We start from the raw sequence: 22,616 nt of genomic DNA, 5'->3' as shown, positions 1-22,616 counted from the left end.
GTGTCCCTGAACTGCACAGAGCTGGAAGGCTGACAGCTGTGTCAGGACAAGCACCAAAGATCTGACATGACAAGTGACTAACAAGTTTCTTTCAGTCTATAGTGAAAGAAGACAATGGCACAAAGTGCAAAAACGAAATCCTGAAACAAAATGAAACTGTTTCTTTCTCTTTACCTAAGTGTTTGCTATGAGCTTATTTCCGACCCATAACCTCTGGTCATTTTATAGTACTGCCCAGCCCCCTTTACTCCTCACATTCGCCTGGCCATTTACGCCTGTCCACGGATCAATATGAGCAATTCCTGGAGAAATACGATGTCTCCATGACAACCAAGCCACAAATTCTCAGTGGAAAGCAGTGAGACCAGTAGTGAAATCTCCAGAGATTTTCAGACCTACAAGGCAAGATGTCTTAAAATGCAGGAATGGGCAGAGAGAAAAGCCAGAGTAATTCATTCTTTATTAGCAGTTTAATGATGTCAGATGGACAGAATGAAACTCAGTTTTTAAGTTGAGATTCTTTATCAACACACATTTTTCCCAATCAATATTCACCGCTGGACAGTTTTACATCCTTTTCTTTGTTTCACACATACATATGGTATGCAGAACTATATATTCTACACGCCCATCCAGGGCCAGGCGCATTCAGTCACCCAAAACAACTTAAAGGAAGGTTACAATTAATATCATCTTTAGACAGAGGGAGTCCTAAATTAATTCTCACCTGAACCAGTTATGACTATTAACCTTTAATTAATTCTTTCTAACTTCTATCCAAAATAGATAAAAAATGAGGCTGTACATTTGTTATCTGTAACAGTTCTAGAAAGGTTTCTGGACAGTTCCTGAAGGGCATAAGCCTTAAAGTACGGTACCATCAATGGTTTGGTATAACTGAAGTATGGAATTAAATGTGTCTCCTAACCCTAGTACCTATTATTTTTAAATCCAGTGCTGCATTTTGCAGTGAAGTAGTGAGACCAAGCCAAAATGGTTTGAAAATAGATGCAGATTTACAATTCACTGATTTCACTTATTCTAAAATATACCATTGCTCATTTCTGTGGAAAAGAAGAAAAAAATGTAGTTCAAATCAGGTACATGACAGCACTTCAACTCCCAGGGAATCTTGAAGGAGTGGAGTGCACTGAAATATAATCCCAGAGCCATGGGTCCTATCTGGGTTCTGAGATGACTTAGGGGACCTGACATGGATTTCAGACTGCACCCTTTCACTGAAAATTAAATCTCAGCAGCGCTCCTTAGGGAAGGATCAGGGGACTGTTGGCAGCTGCCCCCTGTCAGTGCAGGCTGCAAGATTTGGAAATCTCTTAACTAAGCTGACAGGCCGCAGAGAGGATGAATCAAAAATATGATACATGGATCAGCACACAAAAATGCAAGAGGGTACACAGAAACCAGATAAAGCAGAAAGGAAAATATCAAGTGAAAAAAAGATGTTTAACTCTTTCACTAAGGGATACTGTGTATATGTTACGTACACGTTGGTATGTGGGCCAGACCCATACCTTGCTTACCTTTTTTTAAATTTAATCACATACTATGTTTTTAATCAGCCACAATTAGATGCAATTTACATTTAACTGCTCTTCCTTCAGATTCAATTAATATTATTACATATACCATACATAGATAGAGAAATAAGCAACATTAAGACAAAGTCCATAGCCACTAGAAGGGAATGCAGCTTATGTACATCACTGAAATTAATCATTTCAATGTTAAAAATCATTAATTGAAATAACTACTGTGAGTTGATTTGAAAAAGGAATCGGGTTATAACACTGTCAATTTGCTTTTCTCCAGACCTATAGCGTCCGAACGGCTACTTTATATTCAGCTATAGTAGGGACAATCCTTCTAATTTTTCATAATCTTACTCTACCTTCAAAGGGTCAGACACTGTACATATATTAACTAAGCAGTTTAGTCCAAAACTAATTATAATGAACTAGTAGTGTCAGTTTTCTTTTTGGTCACAAAGCCTTTATCCTTTCTAGGACTGGAATGCTTGATGAAAGAGGAAAGGATAACAGCTCCACACTATGACCCCAGGAGGTGACCATTAATTTGACATTCCAGCTGCTAAAAAGGAAGCAGCATTACAATGTGCTTTATTTGATTGGCTCAAAAGCTGTGTCATATTTATCATTTGATACTCGGGGACTATCTTTAAAGGGCTCTCACCTGGACTCTCGGACTCTTCCATGACACATCGGTCAGGCATATACTCAACTGCTTGGAAGTTTGCCGAATTTGAGCAGCTGTCATGCTTTCCCACACTGACTGCAGCTATAAAGAAGGAAAAATAGGGTAGAAACTTGTAATATATTCACAGATAAAACACTTCTCTTCTTTGTTACAGTTTTTTCAACACTGAGATCATTTTTTGCAAACAAATAATACATTAAAAAAAATAAAACAGAACCTCTTAAATATTTATGGCAGGCACATAACAGTTAAACTCTATAGATGTGACTTTTTTGGGAGAGAAGTTTGAGTGATCAGCTTAAACGCGATCCCTTATTCGTTTTCCTTGCATAAGCCTGAAACAATAAAGTAAATTAGTAGTCCAACATAATGCTTCCTTCCTCCACCAAAAGAAACCAGTAAATGGAGTAAACAATCAAATTAAAAGGTCTTGTAAATATTGGAGTCACACACTGGAGAGTGGACTTGTGTTTTATTTTGGTTTACATTAATATATTTTTTAAATGTGCTACATAAGACACCTCAAATGTGATGCTATTATTTTACAATATTTACATTGTAGCAGCATAAAAGGAGACTGAATTGTAGTTTGGAGATTATCTAATTAGGAAAATATGTTTTTTTATCTAACTGGTGAACATTTGTGATTCTGAAGATAAGAAGCTACACTCAATGAGATCTGAATTTTAAAATTTGTTTATATACAATTTACCCTGAATATTCACATAGCTCCAATGAAAGTTTTCCTATACAGCAAATAAGCTAGAACTCTGTCCAGACAGTCACTGTCTTTGTTACAGGAAGTAAATGTTTCTGCATCATCTCTGCCCCAAACCTTTGCTGATCAGAAAACATATATTACATTGGTAATAAAGGTTAATTACACAGTTAATGTAAAACTGTTCCACATTATTTCATGGAACATACACAGTTAAGGCTTGATCTAAGTCCATTTGAAGTCCTCAGTCCTTACCTTCATTGGTAACACCAGTAACTGGACTTGAATTTTTTCTTAATTGTATAACTAACTTAGGTCCTAATCCTGAAAATTGATTAATGCAGATAGACCCTTGCACCTGCGTGCAGCCCCAAAGTAGGTGTTCTTCACAGACACCCTTAGGATTAGTTTTCAGGATCAGGGTTGTGGTCATGACTGTGTGCCAGTCAGCTTTTGCTGAATTTTGCAAGGTGAGTATGTGATATAAGAAGGGAATCCTCTCCAGGTAAACTTCAATGGACAGTCCCCAACATTAAAAGAAATCAGGTTTCTGCTCATTTCAAAAGAAACTGGTCCACATGAGATACACGGACCTTTTTTTTTTTTCTTCTGTGCTTCCACAGCACCTAGCATAATGGAGTCCTGGTCCCTGAATGGGACTCCTAACTGCTGCAATGATACAAATAATTAAGAATAATAATGACCACACTGATGCCCTGCATTTTCCATCAGTCTATAACATTTGGAGCCAATCCTGCAATCAGCTCTATTAGAGTGGATCTCTGCATCCACATGGAGCCCAACGTAAGCCAAGAATGCTCTAGATCCAATTGCAAGATTGGGGCCTTAAGTAAATAATATAGTAATGAAATATGTGACAATAATATAAAACCTTTCACCCGAAAAAAAAACAACTTTTTCAATGAACTGTATGTCTGGGGCAGCGCCAAGATAGCAACCATCAGTGTACAGCAACTTGCACAATGAAGAAGGGGCCAAGGTTATCAGGAAATCTTCTAATCTTACAAAAGGGTCTGTGGAATTATTAACATCCACACAAAGAAGAACTTTGTTTTTTTCAGGTCCCTCTGAAAAAGCTGACACAATAAACTGCATGGAACCCAGTGTATCTATATGGGAGAGTAAAGAAAGGGCCGAGTCAACTCTGAAGGGGAAGAACAGTCAATAATGAACAATGAATTGTTCACACAATGTCTTGTACACATGCAACAGAGGTAATTTGCAGGGGGTGGGGAAGAATTCACCCCTGTGCAGAGAAGGCCAGGGTAAGGTCTATGCATCTTGTCAGTCTCACTTAAGGTCTCAAATTAAAGGGAGTACAGGCCACTAGCTAGCCCTCTGAACAGATCTAAACACCAATTGTCAAAACATTCACAAGAACAAAAAGCTCTTTGAGTGGCTATTCAAAATAGCAAATTGGAGAGAGGTACAATCTGTCAAACCATTATGAATTCATGCAGAAGTTCATAGATGCTATTTTTTTGCAGCGTTCAACTAGCATGAATTCTGACCAAAATGCATAATTTCCTTCAGAAACATTATGCCAAAACCTGTATTTTACTGGCATATATTTTAAAAATTCCAAATTTCCACATTTTGATAAAATTGCTAATTACTTGAAATGGAAGCATTAGCTTTTTGATGCTTTTGTCTTAAGCATCTTTTCATGCAGTAAGAAATCAAGGAGTATAATGATAAATTGTTGCCCTGGAATACATTTTTGCCAAGGCAAAATGCATGTTTTGTTTTGTTATCCTAAATATGTATGTGTTTTTCAAATCCACTAACTGGGAATAGGGCAAGTAGTTGTGAAGAGAAGAATTCCTTGAAGTGTCCACAAGAAATATTTGTTCAGAAAAAAATAATGAGAAATTTAAGCTTACGTGCTGGATTTTGAAAGAAAAGTTTTTGTGCCCAAATTAGTGGAGTGTTTTTCTAAAACAGCCCATCATATTAAATATCCTGGACTCTTTTGAGGTAAGTTATAGGTAAGGTGGGTGAGATAACTTTTGTTGAACCAATTTCTGTTGGTAAGAGAGACAAGCTTTCCAGCTTACATAGAGCTCTTCTTCAGGTCTGGGAAAGTAAGGGTATGTCTACACAGCCGACATTAAAACACTGCCCCCGCAGTGCTTTAATGTTGGCTGTGTAGCCATGGCTCCAGCGGTAGGAGACAGCTCTCCCGGCACTGTAATAAAACCACCTCCAAGAGGGAATAGCTACCAGTGCTGAGAATGCCGCTCCCAGCGCTGTAGCACTGTCTACACCAGGGGTCGGCAACCTTTGAGAAGTGGGGTGCCAAGTTTTCATTTATTTACTGTAATTTAAGGTTTTGCATACCAGTAATACATTTTACATTTCTGGGGGCTGGAGGACGGAACCCCAATCTGGCAGCAGGGGCGGCAGATGGAGCCCCAGACCGGCAGCAGGCTGAGCCGCTCGGCCTGCTGCTGTCTGGCTGTTCCGTCCACCAGCGCATGCCAGACAGGATCCCGGCCACTGGCTCCGCTCAGCCCACTGCTGGCCCTGGGTTCCGTCCATCCAGGCCGGCAACAGGCTGAGTGGGGCTGGCAGCCGGGACCCTGGCTGGCAGCAGAGTACCACTAAAAATCAGCTTGCGTGCCGCAGGTTGCTGATCTCAGGTCCAGAATGCCACTTTACAGAGCTGAAACTTGAATTGCTCAGGAGGCTGTTTTTTCACATCCCTGAGTGAAGGAAGTTTCAGTGTTGTAAGTGGCAGTGTAGACAAGGCCTAACTCAAGGCTTGTCTTCAGATACAGTGCTACAGCAGCTACTGTAGCACTTTAGTGAAGACACTACAGATGCTGACAGGAGAGCTTCTTCCGTCAGTGTAGTTAATCCATCTCCCTAAGAGGTCAGAGTTTTGTGACAGGTTTGTAGTTTAGATCTGGACTCAGGAGTGTTACAACTAAATATAAGGTGGAACAGATTGCTTAGCATAAGTAGTTAACACATTTTCAAGGGATCATTCAAGGTAAAGTGGCCTATTAACAAGGGTTTGTTAGTGGGTTATAGATAATAAGTCATAAATCCAGTGTCTGTTCAATCCATGACTTTTAGTGTCTAGCTAAATTATGAATTTAAGCTCCCAGGTTCGTCTTCTGTTGTACAGATTTCCTTCCTTTCCTCCTTATGAGGGGAGGGGTGTTAATAGGCCACTTTACCTTGAGTGGTCCCTTGAAATATGTGTTAACTACTTATGCTAAATAATCTGTTCCATCTTGTAGTTAGCTGTGACACTCTGACACAGGGCATGTCTACACTACAAAATTAAATTGATCTAACTTATGTCGGCATACAGCCGCAGCAGTAATTAAACCACTTGTGCATGTTTACATTTTGCTCCCTGTGTTGGTGAGGTGTGTCCCTACCAGGAGCATTTGTACTGATTGTACTGTCAATGTGGGGCAATGCGGGATGGTTTCTGAAAGCCAGTAACAGTCAATGTAAGCAATGCAGTGTCTACACTGACACTGCATCAACCTAACTACATTAACATTGAGTGCCTCTCATGGAGGTGGAGTTGTTAAGTCAGCATAGTGAGGTAGTTATGTTGGCAGGAATCAAATTTTAGTGTAGACACTTACATAGTTAGGTCAGTATAAGCTGCCTTGTGTCGATCAGGCCTGAGTAAGAGTTCTGTGTAAACTTGAAAGCTTGTCTCTCTCACCCACTGAAGTTGGTCCAGTAACAGATATTACCTCACCCTCTTTGTCTCTCTAATATCCTGGAACTGACATAGCTACAATAAAACTGTATATATAGACTGGGTTGTTAGTTATATATATGTGAATCTGAAAGTTAGAGCGCCTCAGAAGAGCATTAGGAAAGTTTCAAATACGGAATATTGTGGTGACAAGGAAACCTCTCACAGCAACTGCCTCCCAGCAGAGAATGAAAAAAATACCCTCCCCACCTCCGCCCCTCAAAAAAGTCTAACAATGACCACTAATGCTGGCCCATCCTCAAATCCTAATGGGTTCCTGGTGCAGCTCATGACTCTCCAGAGGGTAGGTGGGCTCTATTTTCACTTGGTAGTCTGCCTCAGATGAGGTGTTACTAGCCCTCTAAGAAGCCACTTAGTGATCCAGGTTTTGCTTGGGTTTTGGCCTAGGCCTGCAGTGATTATTAGAGACTGACTTTGTATAATATTTCACCCAGATAAGATGATATCACTTCTGTGACAGAAAATACTGACTTGTAGTTTAGCCCAAAATGTGATGTGGTATTGAGTCACATTTCACACTTCTGAGTCACAGTTCCTTTGAAATTCCTCTTTGGGAAATTATACTGCGGGGGGGGGGGGGCGGAGTATACAGCGTAGGGCAATTACCATACACTCTCATGTTCAGTCATCTCAGGTAGCCAAAACATAGGGGAGGTAAAGCCATGGCTTTCTTGGGGGGAATATTGGTGTAGCAGCCCCCACCCCGACCCCAAGACTTGTGATCCAGGTAATCAGGGAGATCAGATGTGTGGGGCGTTACCAAGGGGTGGGTCATAATTCAGTCCTTTTTCATTTTGTATATATGTATTAGTCACTTGTGCAAATTAGGCCCGCAATTTTACAAATGTGTTTGCCTGGACAACTGTGTCCCTGCCTATGGAGAAATAGTAGCAGAATTTAAAATCATTTGAGATCAAAATGAATAAACCAACATCAGTATTGCCAACCCCAAATATTCAAAAATTATGAGACCCAAAAATGAGATTTGACTTAAAAATCTTGAGATTTTTTTTTTAATAAAATCAGAAGTTCTTTTTATTTTTCTTCTGGTTTTTGAGCCTTTATCCTTAGTGTTTTCAAGCATTTTTCCACATGCATCACTAGAACTTTTTTTTTCAGGAAAACTCAGACTCTCGTGGAATCTCATGACTCTCAAAGCTCTGGCTTTAAGAAAAACACCAATAACATGAGACTCTCAGGCAATTCATGAGAGTTGGCAACGTTGTGAACGTAAATGTAGATGAATAATCATAGCATGTAATTTAGTTATAATTTAAACTACACAATTACTGTATGTACTGTACTACTTATAAAGAGTTTCAAATCTAATTCCGAAAAATCATTGTAACATAAGGAAGGTATTAATAAAAAAATCATTAATAGATCAAACAGCCTGCAGAGTTTGTGTATCTCTGCCTAGTCAGTGATACAGCAGTACACAAATCTTGCCAGATAAAACTCAGATATACCCCACAGTACTCTAGTTAAATTATGTAATGATAATATCAGAACTTTTTTTTTTAAATATCACATATTTTGTGCACAATTTGAAGTGGAATGTTCCTTACAAAAAATCTTCTAAAAGACAAATGAACAAAGGGAATTGAAAAGTTAAAAATAAGAAAGGAACACTCTGGCCCAAATAAAGAGTGAAAGTCAGAACAGTATTAGGTAACACTGGAGAAAGTGCAGCAAGTTAAAATCTTACAACTGACACTATTTACCCTATTTTAAAATATCCTTGTGGCAGAAAAAGAGGGTTTATTATAAAATATCAACAAACTGAAAAGATTCTTAGTAAGGTTCTGGTACCTAAAAGGAACTATAATCTTTCCCACAACATTGATGGTCATTTATTCTTCTTAGCACATGCGCAATGTGCCTGAGGTGGCATGTGACCAGAATTCATCACCGAATATGGTACGCTGGTTGGATCATTAGCTTGCCCAGCTCGGCTAGGTACTCACAGTGTGTGCAATGTGAACAATCTGATCCACATTCACAGGAAGACCCCTTTGCCATGCTCTGGCAGTATAAAGGGGCCTTAAAGTAGGTTTAAACTATATTTATGCCCACTTTAAAGCCACCTTACATTGCCAGAGTGGCATAAAGAGGCTTTAATAAAAATGAGGCTCAAAATCAACAGGGTCTGAGAGAAAGCTAGTAAACAAAGGGAGAGGTTTTGATAAAATCATTATAGTGATATTTTATTTCCACTCTATTAGCTATAATGTTACTATATGAATAGGACCAACATCAATTTAGCCACAAAATTGAACTAAGAATAAATGGACACATTCTGTAAATGGCACATAAAAACTTTGAGGTTCATGAGAGCTAGGGTTGCCAGGTGTCCGTTCGGCGGTGGAGCGTGGCTAAGGCAGGCTGCCTACCGGGCTCCACGCAGCTCCCCAGAAGCGGCCAATGGGAGCTGCAGGGGCACTGCCTGCAGGTGGAGGCAGCTCGCAGAGCTGCCTGGCCACCCCTCCACTTAGGAACTGAAGGACCTGTTTCTGCTTCAGGGGCCGAGGTAAGTACCGCTGGGAGCCCTCACCCCTTCCTGTGCCCCAACTCCCTGTCCAACCCTAAGCCCATACACCGCACCCCCTCCCATATCCCAATCCCCCGTCCCAGCCCCGAGCCCCCTCTCACACCAAAACTCCCTCCTGGAGTCTGCACCTTGCATCCCCAGCACCGCAACTCCCTGCCCCAGCCCAGAGCCCCCTCCCATAGCCCGCACGCCACATCCCAACCCCGTCCCAGCCCTAAGCCCCCTCCCACACCCAAACTCCCTCCCGGGGCCTGCACCCCACACCCCCTTCACCCCAATCCCTGAGCACCCTCCCAGAGCCTGCACCCCAAACCTCCTCCTGTGCCTCAACCTCTTGCCCCAGCTCAGAACCCCCTCCTGCACTCCGAACCACTCGGACCCAGCCCAGAGCCCCTTCCTGCACCCCAATCCCCTCATCCCCAGCCTCAGCCCAGAGCTCGCACCCCCAGCGAGAGCCCTCACTCCTCCTCCCTGCACCTCAACCCCCTGCCCCAGCCCAGAGCCCCCTCCTCCACCCTGAACCCCTCATTTCTGGCCCCTCCTAGAGCCCACACCCCCAGATGAAGCCCTCACCCCCTCCTGTCCCCAACCCCCTGCCCCAGCCCAGTGAAAATGAGCAAGTGACTGAGGGTGGGGGAGAGTGAGTGACAGAGGGAGGGGGGATGGAGTGAGTGGGGGTGTGGCCTTGGAGTGGAGGGGGAAGGGGTGGTATCTCGGGGAAGGGTTGGGGCAAAGGTTTTCAGTTTTGTGTGATTAGAATGTTGGCAATTCTAATGAGAGCGACTAGAAAAATCTTCATTTTACAGCATCAAAACTTGCAAATTTTAATGAAAAAAATTTGCTATTTTTCAGCATCCTAACAAGTAGTTACAATATGGTTAGTGAAGTCAGTTGGCCATGACATCACATCAAAGGGCCCGCCGGGCAGGAAAATGTAACAAACCTTAGTATGAAATCCAGATTTGATTGGCTTGGTGCCTTGAATAGCATAAGCATGTAGTATAATCCTTATCTAAATTGAAACTTTATGTAAATGGTTTCATATTATTTCAATATTACAAACTCAAATCACAAAAAAAAAGTACTTCAAGACCCCACAGATACCTTGTGTGAAAGACACTTTTCAGAGATGAGCAGTGCTTTAGGAATATGCTGCAGGAATTAATCCCTGTCATTTCCATCTATCCTCAGTTTAAACTCTGAAAAGCCTTACTAGACTCTGGTTGGAAACACCAGATAGTGAAGTAAATATACCTTTGATCTCCATACAGATTCTGAAAAATGGGATATGGAGAAGAAGAGGCTTTTCATTGTATAGGTAAATAACCTGATCATGGTTTCATTTTGGTTTTTAATAAGGTTACATTATTAATGATTTAAAGAGAGATCATAAAAATCAGTGGAGAAATCTACAAGAAACTTGCCATCCTAGAACAAACTGGTGCAAAAACAAAAATTACCCTTCAGTCAAAAGAGAGGGAAGCTGGCCTGTGTGACTAGAGAACTAAAAGATTTATAAATGATATTAAGGTTTGATACATAGGATACAGCAACCTAAATATGAGTAAAGTCTGTAGTTGACCAAAAAGGGGGTTGGGGAATGGGTTTCTTCAGCAAACAAGTTGAAAAAAACCTGTTAGATGACAGTACTACAGGAATATGCAAGGACTACAACCTTTTACTATGCTGCATCTAGGAGGCCAAGTGCAAAGGTGGGGAACAAAAGCTAGTATCTTATCCTGAAATCCTATCTAATAGGTGTCAATCTCAAGAGAGAAGATTACTGCATGCCTCATAATATTAGTGAAAAACTGTACCAAATACCTGCAGTGTTCTACAAAATCATTTTGAAACAGGATATCCACAGAGGACAGCACAAATATCCTTATTCCATATGGTATACCCTGCAGCGCACTGTGGCAGGATGCAGAACTACGGAAAATGGGAAGAGGATTCATAAAAATGGGAAAGGCATGGTTAAAAATGGGAAAGGCAGATAGCCACCTTCTGCCCCTCAAAACTGCACGTGTTCTCACATGGAGATGAGGGAGACATAACCATCTGGAGGTGCATTAGGGAGACATAGATCATGTCCCTGTATGATGTTGCACCAGTTTGTTCTACTATGGTGTAACATCAGTGACACCTCTGTACCTTGTGTACACTGCAGGAAGGCAGCTGGATGCTGTTGTCAGGGGAACCAGACAAGAGCAGCAAAGCAGGGAAAGGAAACATACTGCCTGGGAGGTGGCCTGGGAGGAGAGTAGATGGCTGGCCATCTTTGGGAAGTGGCACTATTGTTCCTTTAGAATTAATGAGCCAGGTTATACAGGGGCCCTCCTTGGCCCCCATCTTCTTTCCCACAGAAACTGCACAGAGTCCTCCAGGCGTGCTCTCACTGAAGCTTCACCAATATCACCACAGTTCCCCGTGCTCCCTATTTACAGTGTTTGCAAAGGTTTAGGCCCTCTCAGCAGGAACTGAGGAGAACAGAGGTTTCCCTACTCTGAGCCCTTTGTGTGACTAGCCTCAGCTAGCCCTGTTCCCCTCTTCTCCTCTCTCTCTGTACTTCCTTCCTGTTCCTCTTGTTATCAGCCCTGCACTGATGGAGTGAACTGCGTTCTTACCCCACCCAGCCCACTAGCCTGATTGAATCATTACACCCCAATCAGCTGCTCCGAGTGGGGGGCGGGGACTAATTAGCTTCCAATTGATCAGAGTGCAGGGTCACATGCTCACTCCCTGTACTGTCACACATGTCCTTTGCTGTTTGGTGCTGCAGCTGCCGCCACCCGCAGGACGATGTGGAAGAAGCAAAGATGATGGGGTTTTAGGAGTAATACCTCTACCCTCACTTTTTTAGTCTGGAAGACAGAATTGCGTTAGGATGTATAAACCCCACACTGGTGTCAAAGGGGTTAAAGAGCTGCTGTGGACGGGGCTGGCCTCAACTCTGAAGCCTCTATAATTATGTCAGGGGCAGAGTAAAGGTTTAAAAGCAGGAAGTCCCAGATGATTGTTGGGCAGCTCTGGGGGACAGCAAACAGCAGATCTACACTAAAACTCCTGTTTATGCAGATGGAGGCACCCTCTGGGTTTTGCAGTGTCCAGACAGCAGGAGTGCCCATCAGTCACCCAAGGACCGTGACAGTGATATGGACCGCTGGTTCAAAATTCATCTTAGTAACAGGAAACATCAGTTTTAGGCTAATTACTGAATTTTGGTGTCATTTTCTAAAAAAATCACTGATTTATGTAGTTGGAATTTAACTGAGAACAGCCAGTTGTTATTTTACAGTAATTAAATATCAGATTGGCACAGTTTTCATTACCCTTTTCTTAAAAAAACAAAAGGACAGATTAAAGAATTAATCTGTACAGTCCCTTAAATTAGGATTCTACAGTAAGTGTAGCCACATATGGCAGTTGGTATCACTTTTAAATAAACTAGTATAGAATGAGTCCATCTGGAAACTAAATGGAACTAAAGCAACAAAGTTAATAGCACTGAGCTAGGACAAAACATCAGCAATTATCCTGCAGGGCACAATCCTGAACTGGCAGAGAGAAGACTCGAATAGATAATCTAACAGGCCTTTTCCTTGTCTAATTTCTACAGTTATGACCAAACATATTAAACAGATGCATAGTACTGCTCCTACCTCCTACTTCCCCAGAAAGTCTCTGTAAAAAGCAGGCCAGGAGGAATCTCTGCTTACTAGCCATTAGTTCTTCCCATTTATGGATCACAAACTTGGCAATACAAGACTTAAGTCTTCCAAAATGAAATTATGTCTTGACTGTGAGGCAAAAATATTACATTTTAGCTGGTCCATAGAACATAATACAGATGAATCTGACACTAGCTTCCTAATGCAAGTGACAAGAAGGTATCCTAACACTTTGGAAACAGATGATCAAATCTTGAACAGAGTAATATAAAAATTATTCATGGTATCAGATGTCAGCATTATGTGGTTATCGTTAACTTGCCTCGTACACTTAGAAATGCATAAATACTATGCCATGTACCTGCTGCAGCCAGGGTCACTTCACTTAGCAAGGACTTATTTATTGTCAATGACATGGCAGAAACATATGACTTCCCCTGCATGCAATGAAGTTATGGGCACATCACGTGCACAGCCCACCCCACACTGAGTGAATGAAGACTAAAATGTAATGCAAATAGTATTTTTTCCTTCTAAAAATACTACGGCAGATTTAAAATCTTTATATATTTTAAAAAGCCATGTCTTTGAGGACAGCACTTTCCCAAGATGGTGAAATAGGAATTTTCTGTGATTCTTTCCCTAATATCCTTTGAAGTTTTATTCATCCAGAGGGACTTCCTTATTTCTCTCAACTAGATATACAAGCATGTAGCGAATTATGCTTTAAAAGGATGTCCCATTTTTGTTTCATTAGTGCAATGAAACAGTCACTCAGTTTTTAAAGCAATTGACTTGAGCTTAGTTGTGATTTACACCAGTACCTGTCCACATACTGTATATACTATAAATAATAAAACACCTTACTAGTAAAATTTGTCTCTAGATTCTGCTATAGAAAATGGAATACTTTCACATAAAATCTTCCACAGCATTTCTTGCAAAGCACTGCAGTACAAACATCACTGAACTTTGTAAAGGGGAAAAAAATCAAGGAAGATGTAAGCCCCCTTTAATTGTTTTTTTTAATTAGACATTGCTTTTATTTCCTGGTTTTCTTCCTTTCCTGCAAAAATTGTTAGTACAAGTTTTCACTAAATATGGTGCAGAATTACATTACTCACTCTGTCCTTGTTTATATCTAACTCCCTATTGCTCCCTCCCCCCAAAAAAGATCAATGAGTGGCAGTAGAAATCAACTTTTCATGGGAAGTGGAGGTACTAGTAGTTTTTAATTTTTGTTACTATATACAGCAAGCAGAATTCCATTCACTTCAGCACTGGAATCAAGGGGGAGATATTGTATGTGTAATTATCCATCAGCATAGAAATACTTTTTGTAAAACAAACAAATAAACCAAAAGCCACTCATAACTTGACATTACAAAATATGAATATTGTCAAAATATTTCAGAAAACTTGATATACTTAGGATTCAGCACATTACAATATGTGTTAACGTGAGTCAAAATCTTTGTAGCTTAGATTCTGTTTTACCCCATTGCTGCAGAAGAATCCTAATCACACAGAAGCCAAAGTGTTTGGTTTAAAAAACTGTATCATGGCATTGAGTTATATTCCTTGGCACCATGTAAACATTATAGTTTGCATACTCTTCCCTCCTTTTAATCTATGATCCTACAAGCTAAACTCATGAAAAACAAATTTGGGGAGACTGCCTTGATTAACCTCTCTTGGCCATTATTATTATTTTGCATTATGACCTTCAAGATGTATTACTGATAGGAAGGTAAAGCCAACAGCAGCACAGCATGAATCTGCTGAATGGCTCCTGTATGAAAGTGGAAGTACTTATTTCCCAGATATTTCTTTTATGTTCCCTACTGCTAAAATGTTATCTGACTTTAAAAGATGTTCAATCCTATTGTAAGTAATAAGTAAACTCAAGCACTATGGTACAGTATATTGAAGAGTTTCACTTGCTGGTCAAACAGGCATTATTCCAAGAAACTAATGTTGTATAGGACTGCTTCCTGGTGGCTGAGATCTCCGATTGGCAAAAGACAGTGGACTTTTCAGTCAGCAAGCTAGTTACCGATGGATGTGGCTCAAGGCTGACACACAGATTGACTGGTTCACACTAATTTACTTCACACAGATTCCATTTATCTCCTAGAAGATCCCCTGGCAGCAGCTTATAATGGCATATCCTAGGATGCCTGCCTGCATGCGTTTTTAAAGCGGCAGAGCTTGATGAATCTAAGTCCAGAAAACAGTTCACAGATTGAGGACTAGGTGCAATCAAAAAACATCAAGTAGCACAGCTGGGACTTGCTAGCTTGCTTGACTGGTTTGAGCAGCTGAGCATTAACTACGCTTGCTTTCCTGCTGGCAGCCCTGTGTCACTAGGACAAATCGGAGCACCACTCGAAAGGAAAGAAAAAAAAAAAGAAAAGAAAAGAAAGAAAGAAAAGTATGGGCTCACACAAAGTAATATGCACAGCTGCAGGAATAACTCATTGGAACATTTAACCTTTAATCTTTAAACAACTCCAGGATTCTAAACTAGCTAATACTCTATTTAGCAAGTTTTAAAGTTAAAATGTTGAGCAATTGCTTTTGGTTATTCAAACAGTACTTAAGTAAAAACCTGGAAGAAGCTGAAACAGTTTCCATTGATTTTTTTCTGTTTTTAGACAAAACCATTTACCATCTGATAACACATGCACAGAGAATAACAGACACCAATATACTGAATTTAACATTATAACAAGATGAAGTACAGGTCAATAAAATCCCTCCAATCCCCCAAATATAGAACAATTGGCTTTGGTATATACTGAGAGTCCTAGAAGCACAGAATTATAGAATATTATTTTTAAAATGACTGAAAATCTAGGTTTGCATTGCAGCTCACTAAATGCAGATGAACAGGAGACGATTCTTTAAAGACCCTTGTCAGAAATCAAGCAAAATTAACGTTATTAGACAATAATATTTGACAGCAAATGTATTGCAGGAGATCTAAAGCACATTTAGTATTGATGAGGTTAAAGACTTGGCTGTAGTGTTAGTTGATGAAAAAGTAGGATTAAGGCTTTAGTATGAGTCTTGACATGATCATGTTGTCTGCCTGCTGTCTTAAGCTTCGAAAAACAGCTGGGATCATCTTCTTATAAGCTCCAACTCAAAGATGTTTAAGCAGTTCCCAATCCAATTAAACAGAGGTAAATATAAGGAAGGGTCCTACTGAGTCCAATCATCTTATTTTTTAATGAAAAACAGCATAATTGCAGGTTACACAACTCCTTAATCTCACTTTAAACCTAATAGACTGCTGTCTTATATTGCACATGGCAGGCCCAGTTTGCCTAAGCTTTCTATATTGGTGTGCTTAATTTTTGGTCATTATCCTTTATTATGTTACTTGTAATCCTAAAAGCCTGTGATTGTGTCTAGATATTTGGTAAGGATTGTACCTGGATATACAGGGATTCATCTTCTAAGAATAATGGATTAGCTGAATTGTACTGTATGACTAATATAGAGTTCTCCAGTGAACTACAGTGCAGTTTGTAATTTGCCAAGTTCCTTAAATTGCTGCCTGTTTTTTGTCCCTCTCCTCTAAGCAAAACTGCATTTGTGAATAGTAGCAATGCTGCTTTAGGAACCTAAGCTATCCATGACATTTGAAAATACAACTATGACTAGGACTTCAGAAATAACTGCTAAATACAGTTACCTGCTTACTAAAATCCTCAGAACAATTAATTGAAGAGATGGAAATCCTATTTTTCAGGTGCAGTGACATCTTAAATTTAAATGAGTGTCTCTCAGTCACACATAGTCTCAGTTAATTTCTGAGTTTATAGCTCTAGGCCACTTATCTCCCACAGTTAAAGGAGTTTGGGGGCATAAACGTATGATCATATAGTGCATTTGTCCAGGTGTGTAGTTTAATAGTGATTTCACCTAATATTATAAAAGCATAAATCCATGTGTGTAATCCTCCTTCCCTATCATATAAATATGTACCAGGACATTCTCTGAGGACACTGTGAGGGCCAAGGAAAATCTCATCAGGGACTACTTCAAATACCAGTTCCTCATGTCCATAAAAGCTCGAAGGAAATTTAAATGATCTGGAGTGAACTGTTTGAGGTAGCTGTGTTACATTATGCATGATTCTTGACTGCACAGTATTTAATTAACGATTTTCAATTACATGTTAAGTTTTGTAGTGAACTGGGGTTTAAGGCAGTGTACTACTATCTAACATATTTTGTATTTGTTTCCAACTCTTTCTGAAGTAGATGTGCCCTCCCAGTGTAAATGGAAATGTCTTTTAAACAAGTGGGTCCTGATTCTGCATTCAGTTAAGCCAGTGTAAATCTGGGATAAATCTATTGATGACCCATCCACACTATTTACCTCTCTGTTGTGTCGCATGACAACACCTTTTGTTCAGTCACTAACAAAATAGCATAGGCCACATTCTGTTCTCAATTCTAGTGGTGCAATTGAGAACAGAATGAGGTCTATGCTGTTGTGTAAATGACTGAACAAAACGTGTTCCCATGCCTAAACAACAGAGACGTAAATCGTGGCGATGATGGGCCATTAATGGAACTATCTCACTGATTAATTTGACCTCTTTTATTTTAGTGATGCCAAAGAGGAAGACAAAACTTATTTTAGTGATGCCAAAGAGGAAGACAAAACTTTGGGGAGCAGATCATCTGCCCTCTGTAAATATCACAGTATACAGAGCCCCTAAACCAATCTAGTGTTCTCTTATTTGCAAGATGCATCTGTACAAAGACAATGGGTCTGAATCCTTTTGAACTTTGGACGAGTTTGAATCCAGATCTGGACATAAACACTAAGCGAAGATTACAGTAACAAATGATAAACCACGACTCATGTGGTCCCAGCAATGATAGACTGTGGATGGGATACAGTCCATGGACAAAGCCATATTGGAGCCCTCTAAGAGAGAAAGCAGCTAAAGACAATGCTGCCAAAAATGTTGGCAGGGTGGAAAAACTGGATGTGAGGAACCTTAATAAGTAACCGCTTTCCCCACAACTGGTGATGATCCATAGGTGAAATCTGTGGACCACTAGTGCTGCTGGAGGTAGCATTAGGGTATGTAGGGTTTACAAAAGGTAGATCGTGCCAAACCAACTTGATCTTCTTCTTTGAGAAGGTAACAGATTTTTTAGACAAAGGAAACACTGTGGATCTAATTTACCTCGATTTCAGTAAGGCATTTGATATGGTTTCACATGGGGAATTATCAGCTAAATTGGAAAAGATGGGGATCAATATGAAAATTGAAAGGTGGATAAGGAACTGGTTAAAGGGGAGACTACAACGGGTCATACTGAAAGGTGAACTGTCAGGCTGAAAGAAGGTTACTAGTGGAGTTCCTCAGGGATCGGTTTTGGGACCAATCTTTTTTAATCTTTTTATTACTGACCTTGGCACAAAAAGTGGGAATGTGCTAATAAAGTTTGCGGATGACACAAAGCTGAGAGGTATTGCTAATACAGAAAAGGACCGGGATATCATACAGGAAGATCTGGATGACCTTGTAAACTGGAGTAATAGTAATAGGATGAAATTTAATAGTGAAAAGTGGGGATTAATAACAAGAATTTTCGTTATAAATTGAGGACACATCAGTTTGAAGTAACACAGGAGGAGAAGGACCTCGGGGTATTGGTTGATCATAGGATGACTGTGAACTGCCAATGTGATATGGCTGTTAAAAAAGCTAATGCGGTCTTGGGATGGATCAGGTGAGGTATTTCCAGTAAAGATAAGGAGGTGTTAATACTGTTATATAAGGCACTGCTGAGACCTCATCTGGAATATTGTGTGCAGTTCCGGTCTCCCATGTTTACAAAGGACAAATTCAAACTGGAACAGGTACAGAGAAAGGCTACTAGGATGATCCAAGGAATGGAAAACCTGTCTTATGAAAGGAGACTGAAAGAGCTTGGCTTGTTTAGCCTAACCAAAAGAAGGCTGAGGGGAGATATGATTGCTCTTTATAAATATATCAGAGGGATAAATATCAGGGAGGGAGAGGAATTATTTAAGCTTAGTACCAATGTGGATACAAGAACAAATGGATACGAACTGGACACTAGGAAGTTTAGACTTGAAATTAGACAAAGGTTTCTAACCATTAGAGGAGTGAAGTTCTGGAACAGACTTCCAAGGGGAGTAGTGGGGACAAAAGACATATCTGGCTTCAAGACTAAGCTTGATAAATTTATGGAGGGGATGGTATGATGGGATACGCTAATTTTGGCAATTAATTGATCTTTGATTATTAGCAGGTAAATAGGCCCAATGGTCTGTGATGGGATGTTAGATGGGGTGGGATCTGAGTTACTACAGAGAATTCTTTCCTGGGTGCTGGCTGGTGAGTCTTGCCCACATGCTCAGGGTTTAACTGATTGCCATATTTGGGGTCAGGAAGGAATTTTCCTCCAGGGAAGATTGAGTTTTTCGCCTTCCTCTGCAGCATGGGGCATGGGTCACTTGCTGGAGGATTCTCTGCACCTTGAGGACTTCAAACCAAGATTTGAGGACTTCAGTAACTCAGACATAGGTTAGGGGTTTGTTACAGGAGTGGGTGGATGAGATTCTGTGGCCTGTGTTGTGCAGGTCAGACTAGACAATCATAATGGTCCCTTCTGACCTTAAAGTCTATGAGTCTACACTACCCGCCGGATCGGCGGGTAGTGATCGATCTATCGGGGATTGATGTATCGTGTCTTGTCTAGATGCAATACATCGATCCTCGAACCCCAGAATTCCACCAGGGCAAGAGGCTGACGCGGAGTCGACAGGGGAGCTGCTGCCGTCGATCCTGCATCATGAGGACGTGAAGTAAATGATTCTAAGTCAATCTAAGATACATCGACTTCAGCTACGCTGTTCTCGTAGCTGAAGTTGCGTATCTTAGATCGATCCCCACCCCCACCCCCAGTGTAGACCAGGCCTTAGTTCCTGCTGATTCTCTCTGTGGAGTCATGGGGTACAGCTCAGTGTTAATAAATTAACCCCTACACAGAAGGGGAAACTTTGGGCCAAGTCTATTATAATGGCAGTGCCTTAAATTATCAACTTTTTGCCAGAGAGGTTTATGGAATCCTGTAGAATCTTGGCAACATTTTGTTCAAAGCAATAAGGACCCTGTGTGGGGCCCGCAGTTTAACTTCACATTTGTCAGCTGCGGGCTTTGTGTTTTCAGGCTGAGGTTTCGTTATATTTTTTAACAGAATAAAAATAATACACGTGTTGTGGAAACTTGTCTTTGTGTAATGTTCATATTACCTTATTTTTAAATTCTAGGGGACAACAATTGAAATGTATTATAACCTTTATTGCTAGCCATGGCTTTTTATCTGTTGCTGTCATAGTTATATGGCTTTACAGAATAACAGTCAGATTCTGAACCCATTTACCCACTGGAATTCAACAGTCAGGCCAGGCTTATCCTAGTGTAACTGATATAAGGATCTGGCTATACAATGTTTGCTGTTTTTATTTTATACTCACTGTGGTTGTTGGGTTCATTTTTTCCCTCTCAGTTTAAATTCTTGTAGTGCTAAGAAGGGGACATTGACTGGATTATATACAAATTCTGCTTTGAATACTCATGAATCCTGACTCATTTATAATGGGTTGCACAAGTAAAAAGCAGAATTTTGCTCCATGTGTATAACCTTAGAAATTCTCGATTAGGTTCTGTACCATTCATAGAATTGCCAAACCCGAGCATTCAAAAACCTGAGGCAGGCCTCCAAAAATCATTAGATTGGCTTAAAATCATTAGGTCTTTTTCAAAAATACTGTATTTTGGGTTCTTAATTTTTTTTTTTATTTTTTTTTTGTCTTTTGGTTTCTGAGCCTTTAGGGTGCACTCAGGTCACACTTTCAAGTTTTCTTCACCACTGTGAGGGCTAGAAATTTCCTCTTCTTTTTTCTTTCAATTAACATTGAGATTATCATGTAATCACATCACTCCACGGACTGGGGCTTTACGAAAAACACTAAATATTGTGAGAATTGCAATAAAACTGTGAGAGTTGGCAACACTGCATTCATAAACTGTATAATCATGGTAACCATGTAACTGGGTACTATTATTCATTATTTATATTACTGTCATGCCTAGGATCCCTAATCATGGGGCAGGTCCTTATTTGTGCAAGGTGCTGTACATACACAGAACAAATAAACTGTCCGGTTCCAAAGAGCTCACAATCTAAGTACAGTGTACAATGCTGTTGTCCTGATTATTTTCTTGGTTGTTCTGGAATTAAGCCATATGTTAAGACATACTAACTGAGAAGTCCTTCCCCTCACTTAGCAAATCAGCACGAGACAGAGTTGTTAGAAAGGACCCTATAAGGAATTGATTTAATTGTGAAGATTGTACCCTAAAAAAGGTAACAATGTCAGTGTTTCTTTCTTTTAAAGATGATGAAAATAATAACTGCATCACAATTTAAGAGATTTTGTAATTTTGGAAAGTAGTAGTTTATAGTGTTATTTCCAACTGCTAGACAGACAACAACAGGAGTTTGCTTTTAAGTGCCAGGGCCCTATTCTCAAATGAGCAACTCCATCCATGTCCCACAGCTTGCTATGGCTTAGAGTATGCCTTTTCTTCCTCAATGATATCTAAAATATCTTTATTGAGAATTTCTGAAATCTGCCTACCTTAGGAACTTACTTATTTGTGGGCATGTAAGTACCTTCTGTTAAGGGAACACAGAAGAGCCCTCTTTTTATCCTGTGAGATAAAACAGAGGTTGGTGCATCTCCAAATATACAATATACATGGTGCCATGTTCTCCTTCCTATACAGGCAAATAGAAAGTACAGTGAAGGCGGAATATTTGAAAAGGGCACAATTCTCAAAGAAAACCCTATGTGGTGTGTCGTCTATCTGCTTTCTGCTGTAGCTTCAAACATATTTTCTGGTGCTTCTCTATCTGCTATTGGTGACTTGCTGCTGTTACTTTATCTTTTCAGCTACTAGTCTGTCTGCACAGTCAAGAGTGAATCTAGGGACTGTCATAACTGTCCTACTCAGATCTGAACCTTAGAGTTCAGAACATGAGAAGCTAGCATGACACCTCCAAACTTAATTACCAGCTTGGATCTGATATTGCTGCCACCAGCCAGAATTCCAGTGTCTGGCTCACTCTGGTCTCCCCAAAACCTTCCCTGGGGAACCCCAAGACTCAGATGCCCTGAGTCTCATCACCAAGGGAAATAACTCACTTCCCTTCCCCCTCTTTACCTCCTCCCAGATTTCCCCACCCTGGGTTCCCTAGGAGATTCCCTGCTTCAAGTCTCTGAAACACAAGTACCGAGAGATCAAATCTCTCTCTCCCCTCACCCAGAGGGTATGCAAAGCCAGGCTTTGTAAATCTAACACAAAGAGATGTTCCCCCTCCCTTCGTTTCTTAGCCTTAACCAGTGAAAAACACTTAAACAGGTCTTAAAAAGAAAGCTTTATATAAAAAGAAAGAAAAAGACATAAAATGGTCTCTGTATCAAGGTGACAATATACAGGGTCAATTGCTTAAAAGAAAAAATGAATAAACAGCCTTATCCAAAAAGAATACACTTTAACACATTCCAGCAACTACACACATGTAAATACAAAAAAACAATATA

The 22,616-nt window shown here is 40.3% G+C and overlaps 1 protein-coding gene across 1 annotated transcript in view; it reads right to left on the bottom strand.

Annotated features, from left to right (window-relative positions):
• The window catches only part of WDR72 (WD repeat domain 72), a 192,109-nt gene that overhangs the window by 5,039 nt on the left and 164,454 nt on the right, over window positions 1–22,616 (bottom strand). The window contains exon 19 of the mRNA XM_050968656.1: window positions 2,212–2,316. Within this exon, the coding sequence (XP_050824613.1) occupies window positions 2,212–2,316 (105 nt within the window). The remainder of the gene's footprint in view (window positions 1–2,211; window positions 2,317–22,616) is intronic.

This window comes from Gopherus flavomarginatus, chromosome 9 (genome assembly GCF_025201925.1).
Source record: "Gopherus flavomarginatus isolate rGopFla2 chromosome 9, rGopFla2.mat.asm, whole genome shotgun sequence".
In the NCBI taxonomy this organism is placed as follows: Eukaryota; Metazoa; Chordata; order Testudines; family Testudinidae; genus Gopherus; species Gopherus flavomarginatus.
The sequence above is the reverse complement of the archived record's forward strand: the minus strand, read 5'-3'. Positions and strand labels throughout refer to the sequence as shown.